Raw genomic sequence first — 15,089 nt, 5'->3', positions numbered from 1 at the left:
GAGGCATTAGGAGTATTAAACACTCTGTTTGAGACGGTGGCACCCTCCTCTCTCAGACCTGTTGACATGCTGCTCAAGAGTATGTTCACCATCCCAGCCACCATGGTGAGACATCTCATCAGATAGTGTGCACTTTTTCACAATTCCTCTAGTTTTTAAGTGACTGATTTATTAAAAAAAAAACAAAAAAAAACAGGAAAAGGTAAGATTTGATGTGAAATCTGACATTGGTTCTTGCAGGCATCTGTAGCTACAGTCCAGCTGTGGGTATCTGGTATCCTGGCAGTGCTTAGGGTACTGGTCTCGCAGTCCACTGAAGACATTGTGCTTTCCCGTGTCCATGAGCTGGCACTCTCTCCAAATCTCCTCTCTTGCCACGCTATCCGCCGCCTGCATCAGCATAGCCCCTCCCCAAACGACCCGCCTGCTGCTGACACAATCTACAAACAGGAAACTAATGGTGAAACGCAAAAGGCTCCACCTGAGGAAACATTTGCCAGGTTATTATTTACTGTCTTTAACAGGCTGAGAAAGGTTTCTATTCTGCTCTGTTTTCTCAGCTACCAGATTGCCTCCAAGGGTCTAACTCTTCTTGCCTTTTTACTTTCTTTCACTTCTCTCTTTTGCACCTCCCATCTAGATTCCTTCTCCAGCTTGTAGGTGTGTTGTTGGATGACATTTCAACCAGGCAGGTTAAAGTAGAGATCACTGAGCAGCAGCACACCTTCTACTGCCAGCAGCTGGGCACGCTGCTCATGTGTCTCATACATGTCTTCAAAAGTGGTAAGCATGTAAAATCTGGGAAATGCACAAACTCCCATAATGATATTTTAAAAATAATATATCAAATATAATTCAGATTAAGTTCTTTTACCTATTTTTCATTTTTGTTCCCTCCTAGGAATGTTTCGCAGGATCACAGCTGCAGCCAGCCGTCTCCTGAAGGGTGAGAATGGACAGACAGTCACAGAGGCCAACCTCTTCTACCCCTTAGAAGGTCTTAACAGCATGGTACAGTGCCTCATCACCACCCACCCATCCCTTGTGCTCCTCTGGTGCCAAGTTCTTCTCATCATTAACTACACCAACTACTCTTGGTGGGCTGAGGTTCATCAGACACCCAGGTAAGAACAGTGCGAGGGGATTGACTGGGGTCAGGTGTATTTGTGTGCACTTTTTAATTATTATAAATGAGTCAATGAGGATATAAAATGAGGAAAAACTCTCCCTTTTAAAACTGTGCTTTGTTTTCTTTTTATCAGACGACACAGTCTCTCATCCACAAAGCTGCTGAGCCCTCATTCCTCAGGGGAAGGTGAAGAGGACAAGCCTGAGTCCCAGTTAGCAATGGTTAACAGAGAGATTGTACGCAGGGGAGCTGTAATCCTCTTCTGTGACTATGTGGTAAGATTACTAAGAATATGGGACCATACTGTTGGGATAAATTATACATAGATCACGATATACTATTCTCAGCTAGAAAACATGTTGAAAATTACATTTGGATATATTTGCTCTTTACTATCTATGAAGAACAATATTTAAATCTCAAAACACTAATGAGCAAAAGTAAATTAGATTTGTAAGTGCTTTACATAATAAAAGCATTGTTTTTTTTCTCACCTTTGTAGTGTCAGAATCTCCATGACTCGGAGCATCTCACCTGGCTGATTGTCAATCATGTTCGTGACCTCATCAGCCTTTCCCATGAGCCGCCAGTGCAGGACTTCATAAGTGCTGTCCACCGCAACTCTGCTGCCAGTGGCCTCTTCATCCAGGCCATCCAATCCCGCTGTGACAACCTCACTACTGTAAGATGACATCCTATTCATCTTTCTAATCTCTTGACTACCTGGTTGAAATTTTTATTTTGTTTTTTAATTCTCAATTTATCTTTCTTCCCCGTCCCTGCATCTTACTCATTTCATGCCCCACTGCCCTCCCTTACTATCTTGTTCTCTTCGTCTTTGTAGCCTACCATGTTGAAAAAGACCTTGCAGTGTTTGGAAGGCATCCACCTTAGTCAGTCTGGATCTCTACTGATGCTATATGTTGACAAGCTTCTTAATACACCCTTTCGCGTTTTGGCTCGCATGGTGGACACACTGGCGTGTCGCAGGGTAGAGATGTTGCTGGCTGAGACCTTACAGGTACGTTTTAGTAAAGTGTGTATTTCATTGGAAGTGCATCTAAAAGCTGAACATGTTTCTTATGTTTTTCCCGGTCCAATTTGGGACCTGTTCTCGAATTTTAAAGTGATCAGATGGGAAGAACTGTTAAAGTCAAACTTTTTGTGTGTTTAAAAACCCTGATTGTGTTCATTCTTTCACCCTTCAGAACAGCATAGCACAGCTTCCTGTGGAGGAACTGGATAGGATCCAAGAATATCTCCAGAACAGTGGTTTAGCTCAGAGGTAAAACCTTGTGTACTGCAGCCATTTTGAGAGCTACCCCACAGTTTGTATTTTTGTTTTAAGTGTGATTTTTTTTTTTTTTTTTTTTTTTTTTCTTGTGCCTGTTGAAATTAGTTTTGCCCTTGGATTAGTCACCTGTTCAGACCACATTGAAAGGATAGACTGAGGAATTGTATGTTGTTTGGATTTCCCAAATAATGCACACAAACTAAAATGTGATATGTGTTGAGTTAATTTACCCAGTGGGTTATTGAGAGGGCTGTACTGAATCTGCAGGTTCTTATATCCATATGTTAACTAAAAACAAATTTTAATTGATTGATTGATTTATTTTTTAAATTGTAAATTTTTTTGTTTGGTTATTTCTGTCCCAGACATCAGAGGTTCTACTCCCTGCTGGACAGGTTCAGAGCCACTGTTGTTGACACAAGCAGTCCCACTCCTCCAGTGACATCACATCCCTTGGACGGGGATCCTCCGCCCGCTCCTGAGTTGGTCATTGCAGACAAGGTGAGGAACTAGACTTGATGAATCTAATAATCCAGGTTTGTCAGACTGTGCAGACCATCTGTTTACCCGTTTGTTTGTTTGATTTTAGGAGTGGTATGTGGCTCTGGTGAAGTCTCAGTGCTGTCTCCGTGGAGATGTTTCCCTGTTGGAGACGACAGAACTTCTTACCAAACTACCTCCTGCTGATCTCTTCAGTGTCATGAGCTGCAAGGTAAAGAACGTACACACTGTCTTATTATGCACTTAAATTTTATCATCTGCATAATAGAAGCATCCAGACACATTGGCGCTCCAGTGCGCAAACATTAGCCCACAGTGATGATAAAAAAAATCTTAAATATGTCAATTCCTGTATATTAGGGCTTTTTTTTTTTTTTTTTTTTTTTTTAGGATTTCACAAATGAACCTGGAATTCTGTCATTTTTTTCCCCCAGGAGTTCAATCTAAGCCTTCTCTGTCCATGCTTGAGTATGGGAATGCAGCGGTTAGCACGCGGTCAGGGGTCACTTTTGTTGGAGACAGCGCTGCAGGTGACCCTCGAACAACTAGCAGGGGTCACCGGGTCACTTCCTGCACCTCACCAGTCTTTTCTGCCACCGTCCCAACCCCAGCCCTACTGGGACCAGCTGGGTGATGTGTATGGTGAGACTGGGAAGGAGGGGAAAAATGCATTAGAAAAAAGTTAGCAAAAAAACCCCACAAGTATCTGTTCTGTCTGGGTTTTTGTTCACTGGAGTCTTTTAATTAAATTTAATTCAAAATAAAGTTTTGATTCATTATTTTCCTAAATTCTTTACCGTATGTTTCAGATGAACCAGGGTTCTACCCCAGAGTTTTGTCACTCTGTAGAGCACTATCTCAATACCTGCTAAGTGTGAGCCAGCTCCCTTCTTCACTACATATTCCCTCAGACAAGGAGCACCTCATCACCACCTTCACCTGCACTGCCACTGAGGTAAACGACTGATTTGATTTCAGAAAATTAAAGCTTGAAGACCATGTCAAATTAGTATGATATGACTGCTTTGCACAACCTTTGATTTCTTTACAACTGTCTTAAACCTTTGTGAATGTGACATCATGGTTACACAGGTTGTAGTGTGGCGTCTGCTCCAGGACCGGCTGCCCCTGAGCGTGGACTTGCAGTGGGCACTTTCTTGCCTGTGTCTGGCGTTGCAGCAGCCCTGCGTCTGGAACAAGCTCTCCACCCCAGAGTACACCACCCATACCTGCTCCCTCATTTACTGCCTTCGCCTTATTATTGTTGCAGGTAATCAAAGCAGAAAGATGCATTCTTGCACTTTTTTGTAATATCTTTGCTAGTTAAAACACTTTCGCCTTTCCCTTGCAGTGGCTGTGAGTCCTGGTGACCAGTTGCTGCATCAAGAGAAGAAAATGGCAAAAGGAGAAAAAGATGATGGAGACCAAGTGGATGCAGGACATGCTGACCGTAAGAATCTTAATTAGACACTGAGTTAAAGTTCAGGGTTGTTTCATCTAGTTTTATTATTGCAGTCATCTTTTTTGTTGGTGTTGTTGTGAGTAATTCTTCTCAGATGAAAGCCTTAGGGTAACATTTAAGTCTTTGTGTTACAGACATGTGTGAGTGGCAAGCATGTGAGATCATGGCTGAGCTGGTGGAGGGTCTGCCGAGCATCCTTTCCCTTGGTCATCGTAGAAACTCCATTTTACCCACTTTTCTCACACCAACATTGCGCAACATTGTTATCAGTCTGTCTCGGCTTCCTCTGGTCAACAGCTACACCAGAGTACCTCCACTGGTGAGTTTTTGAAAGAAGTTGTGCCAGTAGGTAACTGAATTTAACACATAATTAAAATCCATTTCTTCTTCTTTTTAAAAAAAAACCTGTTTATATGCTCTGTCTTTGTGGTTTAGGTTTGGAAACTGGGCTGGTCCCCTCAGCCAGGAGGAGAGTTCGGCACAACGCTGCCTGAGATCCCTGTGGACTTCCTTCAGGAAAAGGATGTCTTCAGAGAGTTTCTTTACCGTATCAATACGTTGGGTACAGAAACATACAATCAGTCCATTCTTATCACATCGATGATGCTTTCATTTTTTTAAATTACATTATTTTTTTAAGTATACATTTTTTTGTTTTTAAAAAAAACCCTATGCATTAAGCATCTGTGTGGGTTTTTGGTTGTTCAGGCTGGAGCAGCAGGACTCAATTTGAGGAGACCTGGGCTACTCTACTAGGGGTGCTGGTCACCCAACCCATCACTAAAGACCAGGAGGAGGACCCGCAACAGGAGGTATGCACACAACTTGAACTCTAGAAATGTTACTGGGAAGAAAGATTTATGGAAGTACAAACTTTGCAGCATGCTCATATGGACTGAACTATTTGTTTATATTGGAGTATGTAATAGTCTATATTTTTGTCATGTGTCATTTAGCACATGCTCTAAATATTATGATGCCTTGCAAAAAGATAATACATCTGTTGCCGTCTTATTGCATGTCTTTCTTATTTGTTTTTCTCTAGGAGGACTTGGAGCGTACCCAGTTGAATGTGTTAGCAGTGCAAGCCATCACCAGCCTGGTGCTGAGTGCCATGACCCTTCCCACTCCTGGCAACCCAGCAGTTAGCTGTCTGGAACAGCAGCCTCGCAACAAGAGCCTAAAAGCCCTGGAAACACGGTAGTTATGGTTCTAATATTTGTAACTGTGCAGCTGCCTAAAATGAGCAAGTGACAGACAGATTTTTTTACCCTTTTGCTAATGTTTATGCTCAGGTTTGGAAGGAAACTTGCAGTGATTAGAGGTGAGGTGGAGAGAGAGATTCAAGCGCTTGTGTCAAAAAGGGACAACGTCCATACATACCACCCATACCATGCCTGGGATCCTGTGCCCTCACTATCAGCAGCTTCTGCAGGTAATAGAAAAAGTGCAGTCACACTCTCATTAGCCTCAGCTTGTTCATTTCATCAACCACTTCTTAAAATGTATTTGTAAAGTAACTGCTTGACTTATTTGTTTCAGCAGGTACGCTGATCAGCCATGAGAAACTGCTCCTTCAGATCAACACAGAGAGGGAGATGGGCAACATGGAATACAAACTGGGGCAGGTAGGAATCATAGGAAAGGGTAAACTGTTGTTAGGAACAATGTATACGTTGTCAGCAGTGCAACAGTTATTCTTTTTTTTTTTTAACATTATGAACAAATATGTTTGGGTTTTTTTTTTAACTTGGCATGTCACTCTCCAGGTCTCCATCCATTCAGTGTGGTTGGGTAACAACATCACGCCTCTCAGGGAGGAAGAGTGGGGTGAGGATGAAGAAGATGAGGCAGACACTCCGGCGCCCACCTCCCCACCTTTATCTCCTATAAACTCTAGGTTAGTCAAATAAACACAACATTACATACGTGTACACAGTCCTTCAGTGCACAGGAGGCATCTTGTTGTAAGTTAAGATGAGACACTCTAATTGACTGTTTGTGTTTCTCTCAGAAAACACCGTGCAGGCGTGGATATTCATTCATGTTCTCAGTTTCTCCTGGAGCTCTACAGCCAGTGGCTGATCCCCAGCTCTCCAAGTAACAGGAGAACCCCAACCATCCTCGTCAGTGAAGTGGTCCGATCGGTGAGATATGATGCATGTGCTTAGTTAAAACGTATTCGCCTAAATATCTGATCTTAAAGACCAGTAGACTGTCCTTCACTGATGTGACAGAATACACTTAGGTGAAACTTTACTCTTTAATTTAGACATATTAAAATGTATGCCGCCTTGTCTGTTCTGGCAGCTCGAAATGAGCCTGAGACCAGAGCCATGCTTACTCTGTCAGCTGATTGTACACTCTTGTCCTTCCCTGTAGCTGCTGGCAGTGTCAGATCTGTTCACAGAAAGGAATCAGTTTGATATGATGTTCTCCACCCTGATGGAGCTGCAGAAGCACCATCCACCCGAGGATGAGATCTTGAATCAGTACCTTGTGCCGGCCATCTGCAAGGCAGCAGCTGTTTTGGGCATGGTGAGAGGAGCTGTGTGTGATGGAACCTGAGATGGTTCAAGATGTGTTTGAGTTATCAATATAGCAGCACGCCACTGCTCCCACTATATAAAACTTTTAAATTTACGTTTATAGGACAAGGTAATAGCCGAGCCCGTGTGTCGCCTTTTGGAGACGACCCTGCGCAGCACTCACCTTCCCAGCCGCATGGGAGCCCTGCATGGGGTGCTCTATGTGTTGGAATGTGACCTTCTGGATGACACAGCTAAACAGCTCATTCCCACTGTCTCTGAGTACCTTCTATCGAACCTCAAGGCTGTTGCTCAGTGAGTATAAATGTCATGCCTGTGCAGACGTTGACCTTAACTCATCTTCTAATGAGCTTAAGTGATGAAAGAGCCTTGGGAACTAATGTGTCTAATGTCAGTGTGTGTGACCACCCCACCTTCCTCCTCTGTAAGAGGATCTGCGAATTAATTAGTTTTCATCCAGCTTAATACAGCGATGGAACCAAGAGTGCAGTGCAACTGTTGGCCCTTAGATGCTGCTTTTTACATTTCAGATAAATACAGACAGTGGCGGATTAAGAGGAAAACCTGAACTCTTGACCTCCTACTGGGAGGGTATCTGTTTTGCTAAATGCACCAAGTTGCTTGCAGGGTTAAATCCATCTGTAGACCGAAAGGAGATTAATACTAAGTGATCACCTTTAAGATAGAAATGCTTCATGGGATAACTTGTGTGTTGTCTTCCAGAATGACAATGGGGCATTCTAGGATCACTGACAGGTTGGAGTATAGAAATGGTATGAATCACACGCTGTAGCATTTGCTGCCAGCAGGTCTTCCAACTATGGGATGTTTTGGACCTGCGTTTTAGCTAGAACTCTCACCATTGCGGAAACACTTCTGGAGTTACAGAGATTGTTGTTACTGAAGCTGTTCTAGCCCAGCATCTTATTAACACTTTATGCTGTCATTTACGTTATGTTGGCATTCATCTGTAGCCACTGGAATGTATATTTTTCTGTTTAATTATAATGATTTTTTTCTACTTGCTGTGTGTCGCCCATCTCTATTCTGCAGCTGTGTGAACCTGCATAACCAGCAGCATGTGTTGGTGATGTGTGCAGTGGCTTTCTACATGATGGAGAACTATCCTTTAGATGTGGGAGCTGAATTTATGGCTGGAATAATACAGGTAAAGTAAAATAAATCAAATTATCTGACAGCTGGGCAGTAAATGATGTTTACCCTGCTAGCTCTGAAGTACAAAGTCTGACTGATGTCTGACTGCACATGTGAGCATGGAGGAAATTGTGTGGCACATTGACCTCTGTTGAGAGGATGTCATGTATTCTGCCACCTGCACGCTCTCTCCAGGCAGCATCCTTGCTTAAACCAGAGTATTTCCTGTAGTGAGAACAAGAAGCAGACCTCCTTCCTGTGTCCTGATCTGATTCTCCTGATGCTGTCCAGAGTTCAGAAGTGAAAATGGCTGAAGGAAGCTCACATATTGCACAATAAAATGAAAGCAAAAACATAAAATATATATATTTAAGCATCTTGAAGGGGAAAAAAAGTATTTTGATTTAGTGCCATATGTCCTTTATCTTTTGCACTTTCTAATAACGTCTTCTTCCTCATCTTCGTCTTCTAGTTATGTGGCGTGATGGTGTCAGCCAGCGAGGACTCCACTCCCTCCATCATCTATCACTGCGTGCTTCGTGGTCTTGAGCGCCTCCTTCTGTCAGAGCAGTTGTCACGGATGGACGGTGAAGCGCTGGTCAAACTCAGCGTGGATAGAGTCAACATGCCATCTCCACACAGAGCCATGGCTGCTCTGGGCCTCATGCTTACCTGCATGTATACTGGTAAGCAAGGCTTTAACATGACTGCTAACTTTAACGTCATCAAAAATGTGTTGCTGGCATCCTGGCTTAATCACTGGTATGCACAATTAGGACTGGTGTTAGTGCTGCTGCATTCCCAAGCAATTCCAAACCTGCTATAGCATCAAGCTAGCTGGCTAACTCTGATGTAATACTTTGCATCAGGTCTTTTCAAAGAAACAGATAAACTTGCAGGTCTTTAAGTTTCCTACTTAAATGCTTTGCCACAGTGAGCTTTCCCCCCCCCCCCCCCCCCCCCCCATTTAATCCCTCCGGACGAATCCTTGACCCTCTTCTTACTAACATTATGTAATGTGTACTGTCCCCCTCAAAGAGTCAGACCCCATACCCCACATACAAATGATTTGCCTTTGCGATAGTCAGTTAGAAAACAAGAATGTAGAGGGATCTAATTGATCAAGTATTAATAATCTATAGGCTAAAAGTGGAGAGGAATGCATAGCTGTCTCTAAGCCTAGTAAATGGCTAACTGACAAACTTATGAATGACTGTGCATGCTGCTTTAGCAAGCACCTCGTATTGTTGTTGGTGGTCTGTGTATATGTATATAATAGGGCAGCAACAATTCATCAAGTAATTTGAATAATGACACAAATTCCTTTTGGGCTTCGATGCTTCATTTAAAGCACGGCATAGTAGCGTGCTGATGTGTTAAATGATGTAAACGTTGATAACGTGATACAAATGTATTTAGGAGCAACGTATGAATAAAGAGTCCGACAACATTAAGCCCACGCAGGCCCCAGTTTTAAACAAAAGCACTGATAACACAGCAGCAGTGATTATGACGCTAGCACAGTGTAACGTTGAGCAAGAGTCTGTTTAACACTGTAAAGAGCAAAGAGGCGGTGCTATTACTGAGATAGTGAGCTCAAGTAGAGTGAAAGAAAACGTGTTTCTAGTGTCCAAAACAGCAGCGCTAATTCTGTAATTAAAATGTTTACTGGGTTCACTTCATCCCTTATCTGAAACCGAATCATTACAAATACACCAGCAGTTTTGCATTGTGCTCTTTACCTGTGGCCTCTTTACACTTGCTACCACTACTAACACATTCTCACTAAGAATCACAGCATACCTTTTGTTAGTGATTTCATTCATTATGTCTCTATTACAGCATAACTGCATTTTAAAACTTGGCAGTACTTCATTTTGAGCATAACGCTTGTACACCCGCTTGCTTCCTGCATGTAATAGATGTTATCCATACTGTACTTCTGGTATACCTACCTCTAACCCTTACGCTGGACCTTACTAACTCTACCAGCTCTTAGCGTGCCCTCGTCTTTATGCTAATACACTAATATGAAGTTCTGTTGCTTAGGCTAGCCAGCAAATTCCTTGACAAAACCCCAGCTCTTTAAAATGTAAACTGGTTCAATAAATTTTTGTATATCCCTCTGTGCTGTATGTACAAACTGAAGCACATTTGGGCCACAGCAGTGAGTACCCAGGAAGCATGGCATTTAAATTCCCTCAAATCATTTAAACACCAGTCACTTACAGAAAAAAACTTAAGAATGTAATTTGACTTAAAGTAGCGCCCATAAATTAACAAATTTTCTGTTTGAGATGAACAAAATTCTGATCTGAATCTTGTGATATGAGTTTCCCGACTTCCGCTCTAACCTTTGCCCCACTGGTTCAACCGGTGCCACCCCCCTTCTCGTCTTCTCAGCTGTGCTTACGTCGGGTTCAGACGTGACAGGGGTTAGAGGTCAGGTTGACTCTGCTGTATCGGAGGCGGTGGGCGTCACGGCGGGTCATGTTGGTTTCTCTTCAGGCAAGGAGAAAGCCAGTCCTGCCAGCCGCCCCGCCCATTCTGATCCTCAGGCCCCAGACAGCGAGTCAATCATTGTTGCCATGGAGAGGGTCTCTGTGCTCTTTGACAGGTACACTGCTGCTACACTCTGAGACACACACACACACACACACACACACACACCACACACCACACACCACACACACCTGCCATCATACAAATAGCTTTTGTAGTTGGAAAGATGAAACTTTAAAAAAAATCTTTTGTTAGTTTATTACTTTAAAAAATGATCAGATTGTTGATCAGTCTTGATCTTGATTTGCTCTTCTTCTGGTGTTTCCTGTTTGTAGGATTAGGAAGGGTTTACCCAGTGAGGCTCGTGTGGTGTCCAGGATTCTGCCACAGTTTCTGGATGACTTCTTTCCGCCACAGGACGTCATGAACAAGGTCATAGGAGAGTTCCTGTCTAATCAGCAGCCTTATCCGCAATTCATGGCGACAGTCGTCTACAAGGTCAGCAGCAGAACACGAGTACATTCACATCAACAAAACAAGCAAAATGTTTACATTTTTAAAAAACGAAAATCTTGAACATCAGGCTTTTAGTTGTTTAATTTATTTCTTTGGTCACACAAGTGCTGCACTATAACTGTTTTTCACATCCCATTGTCCTATTTACAAAATCACACTGGAACAAATACAGTGAGTTCTTGTTATTTTCCCAAAAATGTAAATCAAGGTACATTTCAGCGCAGTTAGTAACACTTGAATTCGAGTGAGAGCAATGAGTCAAGGATGCATTATATTGAAAAGTTAACCTTTCATTATAAAGTATAAATCTTGCATACTCATTCTTTATTTCAGATCTTTGTAATTTACAGACACAGATTTCAAAAACCACTTCATGCTGGAAATGTAACAGAACGCCAACTTTTTAAAAATTTCCTATTCCTGTGCTCTCATATGCAGGTTTTCCAGACACTCCACGCTACAGGCCAGTCTTCTATGGTGCGAGACTGGGTGCTCCTGTCATTGTCCAACTTCACTCAGAGGACACCAGTGGCCATGGCCATGTGGAGCCTCTCCTGCTTCTTTGTGTCTGCTTCCACCTCCCAGTGGATCTCAGCACTGTATCCTTACATACCACGTAAAAGATCTCACAAGCAGGAGACTGGACCGGAGTGGCTGGGTGGTGGTAGAAGCAGCAGCAGCTGATGTCTCAGTGTTGCAGTGATTTGTAACAACGCTTTACTTTAATTATTTCTAATGTTTTAGTAAAACAGTTTACTCTGTGAACTGTGATCAAATAATTATAGTTTAGCTTCTTTTTGTGAGCTTCTGATCCACAGTCGTTTTGTTACCTGCATTGGGGGCAGGAGATAGGAGAAATGACAGCATGATCAGCAGTTTAATAGATTTAAGCCTCATAAAATAATCATTGTATAATTATATTTAGAACATTTTCACTACCATCAGAAACTCTGATATACTCAGAGTTTCTATATTTTACACACACACGCGTGAATGCAGCACAACTTAGCTGATGCTTGCAGACAGTGTGATCTGTTGTCCTTAACCCACCCGCTTTTAACCAGACTGCCACACGTGATCAGCCGAATGGGCTCCAGTGAGGTGGTGGATGTTAACCTGTTCTGCCTGGTGGCCATGGATTTCTACCGGCATCAGATTGACGAGGAGCTGGACCGCAGAGCTTTCCAGTCTGTATTTGAGACTGTGGCCTCGCCAGGCAGCCCTTATTACCAGCTGCTGGGCTGTCTGCAGTCAGTCCATCAGGATACATCACTCTGAGGGCAACAGACAGAGAAGGGCATGGAAGCACACGGAGAAAAGTGGTTTCAAGTGAGGTGTGGTAGGGTGAGAAATTAGATCTCTATTTATAATTCCTGGATGAATTGTGACTAAGGGTAAGAACAGAATGTTTTATTAGGAAAAAACTACTGTAGCTTCATCCCTTTTTGCCCTTTCAATGATAATGAGATAAGTAGAACTACTGAACCCACGGCAACAAATTCAGTGGAGCGAGTATTAAAAGGTTGAGGAAAAAAACAAAAAAACCCCAACCTGAATTCAATATTAGGCTGTGTGTTTAAATGTAAAAGGAGCATTCTCTGACGAGGAACAGCAAGCTTCTGTATCTGTGTGGAGATTGCACCCAACAACCCAAACGGGCCCCTCAGATGAATCCTTGAGACATGACTGCACCTTCAGCACTTCCCTTTCAGCACCTTTTGAGATATTTAGTAAAAAAAAAAAAAAACGATGACGATCATCAAATAAAGAATTGGATGAGTTTATTTTCCTGTGGGAACTTGTGGGGATTGAGTATTGTGATGTTAGTAAAGTAAACAAAAATAGAAAAGTATTTAAAGTTTCAGTGCATCTATTTTTCAGTGAGTCATGTGCTTAAGGTCTGGTTAGGATGCTGACAATGGGCTGACACGTAAAAGTCAGAAACACCTGCTTGAAGTCGATGAGTACATTTCTTTATGTGTTTAAGTTATTTGTGGTCATTCACACACTTTAGTTAAATAGAAAAATATTTTAGGTGGAAGAATGAGCACCAATAGCCATAGTTTGTTTTTTTTTGTTTTTTTTGTGTGTGCATCTGTTTATTTTTTTTTGGGGGGGGGGGGGTGTCTTTTCCCCCCCCAGGGGATTGGTTTTGCAGTTTTAATTTGTCCCAGCAGAAGGTGTTTATGGATTTTGTTTGTAAGGGAGGGGAAAAAAACGTACCTAACTTATAACCAGCGCTCGGCCACATTTCCATATATCTGCACTGACATAACAGCGGAAACTGTCAAGCATGGAAAAATACCAAAATTATCAAAATTGCAGTGATGTTGTCTTCATTTCTTTCCTTTTGTTTAACTAGTAGCAGAGGGGGCAAAAGATTCCCTTTTGATTTTTATTACCTTGCTTACGTCTGTCTAGTCTTTTTGTTGTTGTTGTTTTGTTGGTTTTCATTGCAGTCTTGTTTGCTCCTCAGTGCACCTGAATGATTCCACCTGTCTTTTTCTTGTACCTTTTGTTAATTCTCAGGATGTAAGATGTGACTATATTATTGTTGTAATAAGACTGGAAGTGATTTACAGTCCTCGTAAAATAGTCACCTTCATATCTTGTAAAAAGTAATTGTATAGCAACATAAAAGCCATGGTGCATGATGAAATGAGAACTGTAAAAACGATAGGACTTAGACGGTAAGATAATGTGATGCCATTTTCTTTTGTCCTAACGCGCACGAGCACAGAAGAAAATGAAAAATTAGCGAAGAATCGTCAGAATGCGGAAAGCTGCAAGCTTCTAGTGTTTTATTAAAGACTTGACCTCGAGCTGCCTGGGAGTGTGCTGGGCTTTGTTACTCTGTACATACACTTGCCTTAGATAAAAGACTGAATATGTTTGTCTTATACACTGAAAGCTTGAAAGCATGCTTAGCATTATGGCTATTTTCTTTCTGTCTTTAATACTGTATTTCCATGGGTACGGTTGACTTGTGTGGAAGAGATGCAACACAATCCAAAGGGAGCCTTGTAACCTTAGCGACCAACAGCAGCTTTGACAAATCAACAGATGAGGAAGTGTAGCATAGCGGTGCCACGTCACAGCAGGAGTTCTTTGTCTGTTTTTTGTTGAGCTTTAAAATATTGTTTCGTCTCAGAGCAGTAAATACTTCATTATTCATTGTCTTTGTGCAGAATATTAAATACGCATGGCACTTAAAAAAAACAAAAAAAACTAAGAGAAAAAAGAAAGTTCTTTTGATGTTGATGTTAGACACTTTCTTTATACGCAATGAGTGCTGCAGTACATTAAAAGTAAACATCACAGTGATTTGTATGCTAAATGTGTAACCGCTCACCAGTCTTAAAGCTGGTGACTGGTTTCCTTTGATCATGAGAAAATAATGTATTCACACAATGAATGACAGAGTCCTCTGCAGCTGTTGAAATTCCAATGTGAGGCCTCGCTGAAGCAGATTAAAGGAGCCTAAATGAGTCCTGCTTTCAAAGTCATTTCGAATTCTTGGGGTGGGGAGAAAGTAATTAAAGATGATGGGAAAAGTCTTTTTCTAATCTACACACTACTTTCGACGTTTAAAGAAAACTCAAAAATGCGGTTGATAAAATGTAGATTTTTCAGCTAGTCTCTGGAAGGAAAAGAGCAGGGGACCCCTGCTGGGGATAATGCGATTATGCAGAGGTCTTTTGTGATTTGGGGAGATGGGCTTTGGGGCTGTCAACAAAGCTCATGTTACTCTGATTTAACGCTTCTAGTGAAGGCTTTATTTTGTTCCACATTAGGAATAAATCGTTCAGAAAATATTGTAGTCACTGTTCTCGGATAAAGCTGAGAATCGTGGTTTGAAACAAATTTGGCAACGACTTCCCATAATCCTGATTCTAAAGGTGGTAGACTGAAAATGAAATGCTTTTCTTTACATTTTCTTCAGGCAGGATCTTTGAAAGAACCTGAAGTGTCCACATCTTT

At 42.0% G+C, this 15,089-nt stretch overlaps 1 protein-coding gene across 5 annotated transcripts in view; it reads left to right on the top strand.

Annotated features, from left to right (window-relative positions):
* The window catches only part of htt (huntingtin), a 31,331-nt gene extending 16,734 nt beyond the window's left edge, over nt 1-14,597 (top strand). For 2 of the 5 annotated variants that reach the window (XM_082535433.1, XM_082535431.1), the window contains 30 exons: nt 1-105; nt 241-500; nt 641-783; nt 902-1,124; nt 1,263-1,404; nt 1,632-1,811; nt 1,974-2,150; nt 2,338-2,414; nt 2,789-2,924; nt 3,013-3,135; nt 3,359-3,566; nt 3,734-3,879; nt 4,017-4,194; nt 4,276-4,374; nt 4,521-4,705; nt 4,822-4,948; nt 5,095-5,198; nt 5,432-5,586; nt 5,682-5,821; nt 5,929-6,014; nt 6,156-6,286; nt 6,401-6,533; nt 6,769-6,924; nt 7,039-7,229; nt 7,989-8,103; nt 8,563-8,776; nt 10,494-10,707; nt 10,928-11,090; nt 11,547-11,707; nt 12,173-14,597. The exon at nt 1-105 is cut by the window's left edge and continues 18 nt beyond it. In XM_082535433.1, the coding sequence (XP_082391559.1) occupies nt 1-105; nt 241-500; nt 641-783; nt 902-1,124; nt 1,263-1,404; nt 1,632-1,811; nt 1,974-2,150; nt 2,338-2,414; nt 2,789-2,924; nt 3,013-3,135; nt 3,359-3,566; nt 3,734-3,879; nt 4,017-4,194; nt 4,276-4,374; nt 4,521-4,705; nt 4,822-4,948; nt 5,095-5,198; nt 5,432-5,586; nt 5,682-5,821; nt 5,929-6,014; nt 6,156-6,286; nt 6,401-6,533; nt 6,769-6,924; nt 7,039-7,229; nt 7,989-8,103; nt 8,563-8,776; nt 10,494-10,707; nt 10,928-11,090; nt 11,547-11,707; nt 12,173-12,386 (4,686 nt within the window). In that variant the 3' untranslated portion in view covers nt 12,387-14,597. The remainder of the gene's footprint in view (nt 106-240; nt 501-640; nt 784-901; nt 1,125-1,262; nt 1,405-1,631; nt 1,812-1,973; nt 2,151-2,337; nt 2,415-2,788; nt 2,925-3,012; nt 3,136-3,358; nt 3,567-3,733; nt 3,880-4,016; nt 4,195-4,275; nt 4,375-4,520; nt 4,706-4,821; nt 4,949-5,094; nt 5,199-5,431; nt 5,587-5,681; nt 5,822-5,928; nt 6,015-6,155; nt 6,287-6,400; nt 6,534-6,768; nt 6,925-7,038; nt 7,230-7,988; nt 8,104-8,562; nt 8,777-10,493; nt 10,708-10,927; nt 11,091-11,546; nt 11,708-12,172) is intronic. The other 3 variants (XM_082535435.1, XM_082535432.1, XM_082535434.1) reach the window with 3 other exon arrangements.
* Nucleotides 14,598-15,089: the final 492 nt, after the last annotated feature.

Source organism: Aulonocara stuartgranti (genome assembly GCF_965226115.1).
Source record: "Aulonocara stuartgranti genome assembly, chromosome: 6".
Classification (NCBI taxonomy): Eukaryota; Metazoa; Chordata; class Actinopteri; order Cichliformes; family Cichlidae; genus Aulonocara; species Aulonocara stuartgranti.
The sequence above is the reverse complement of the archived record's forward strand: the minus strand, read 5'-3'. Positions and strand labels throughout refer to the sequence as shown.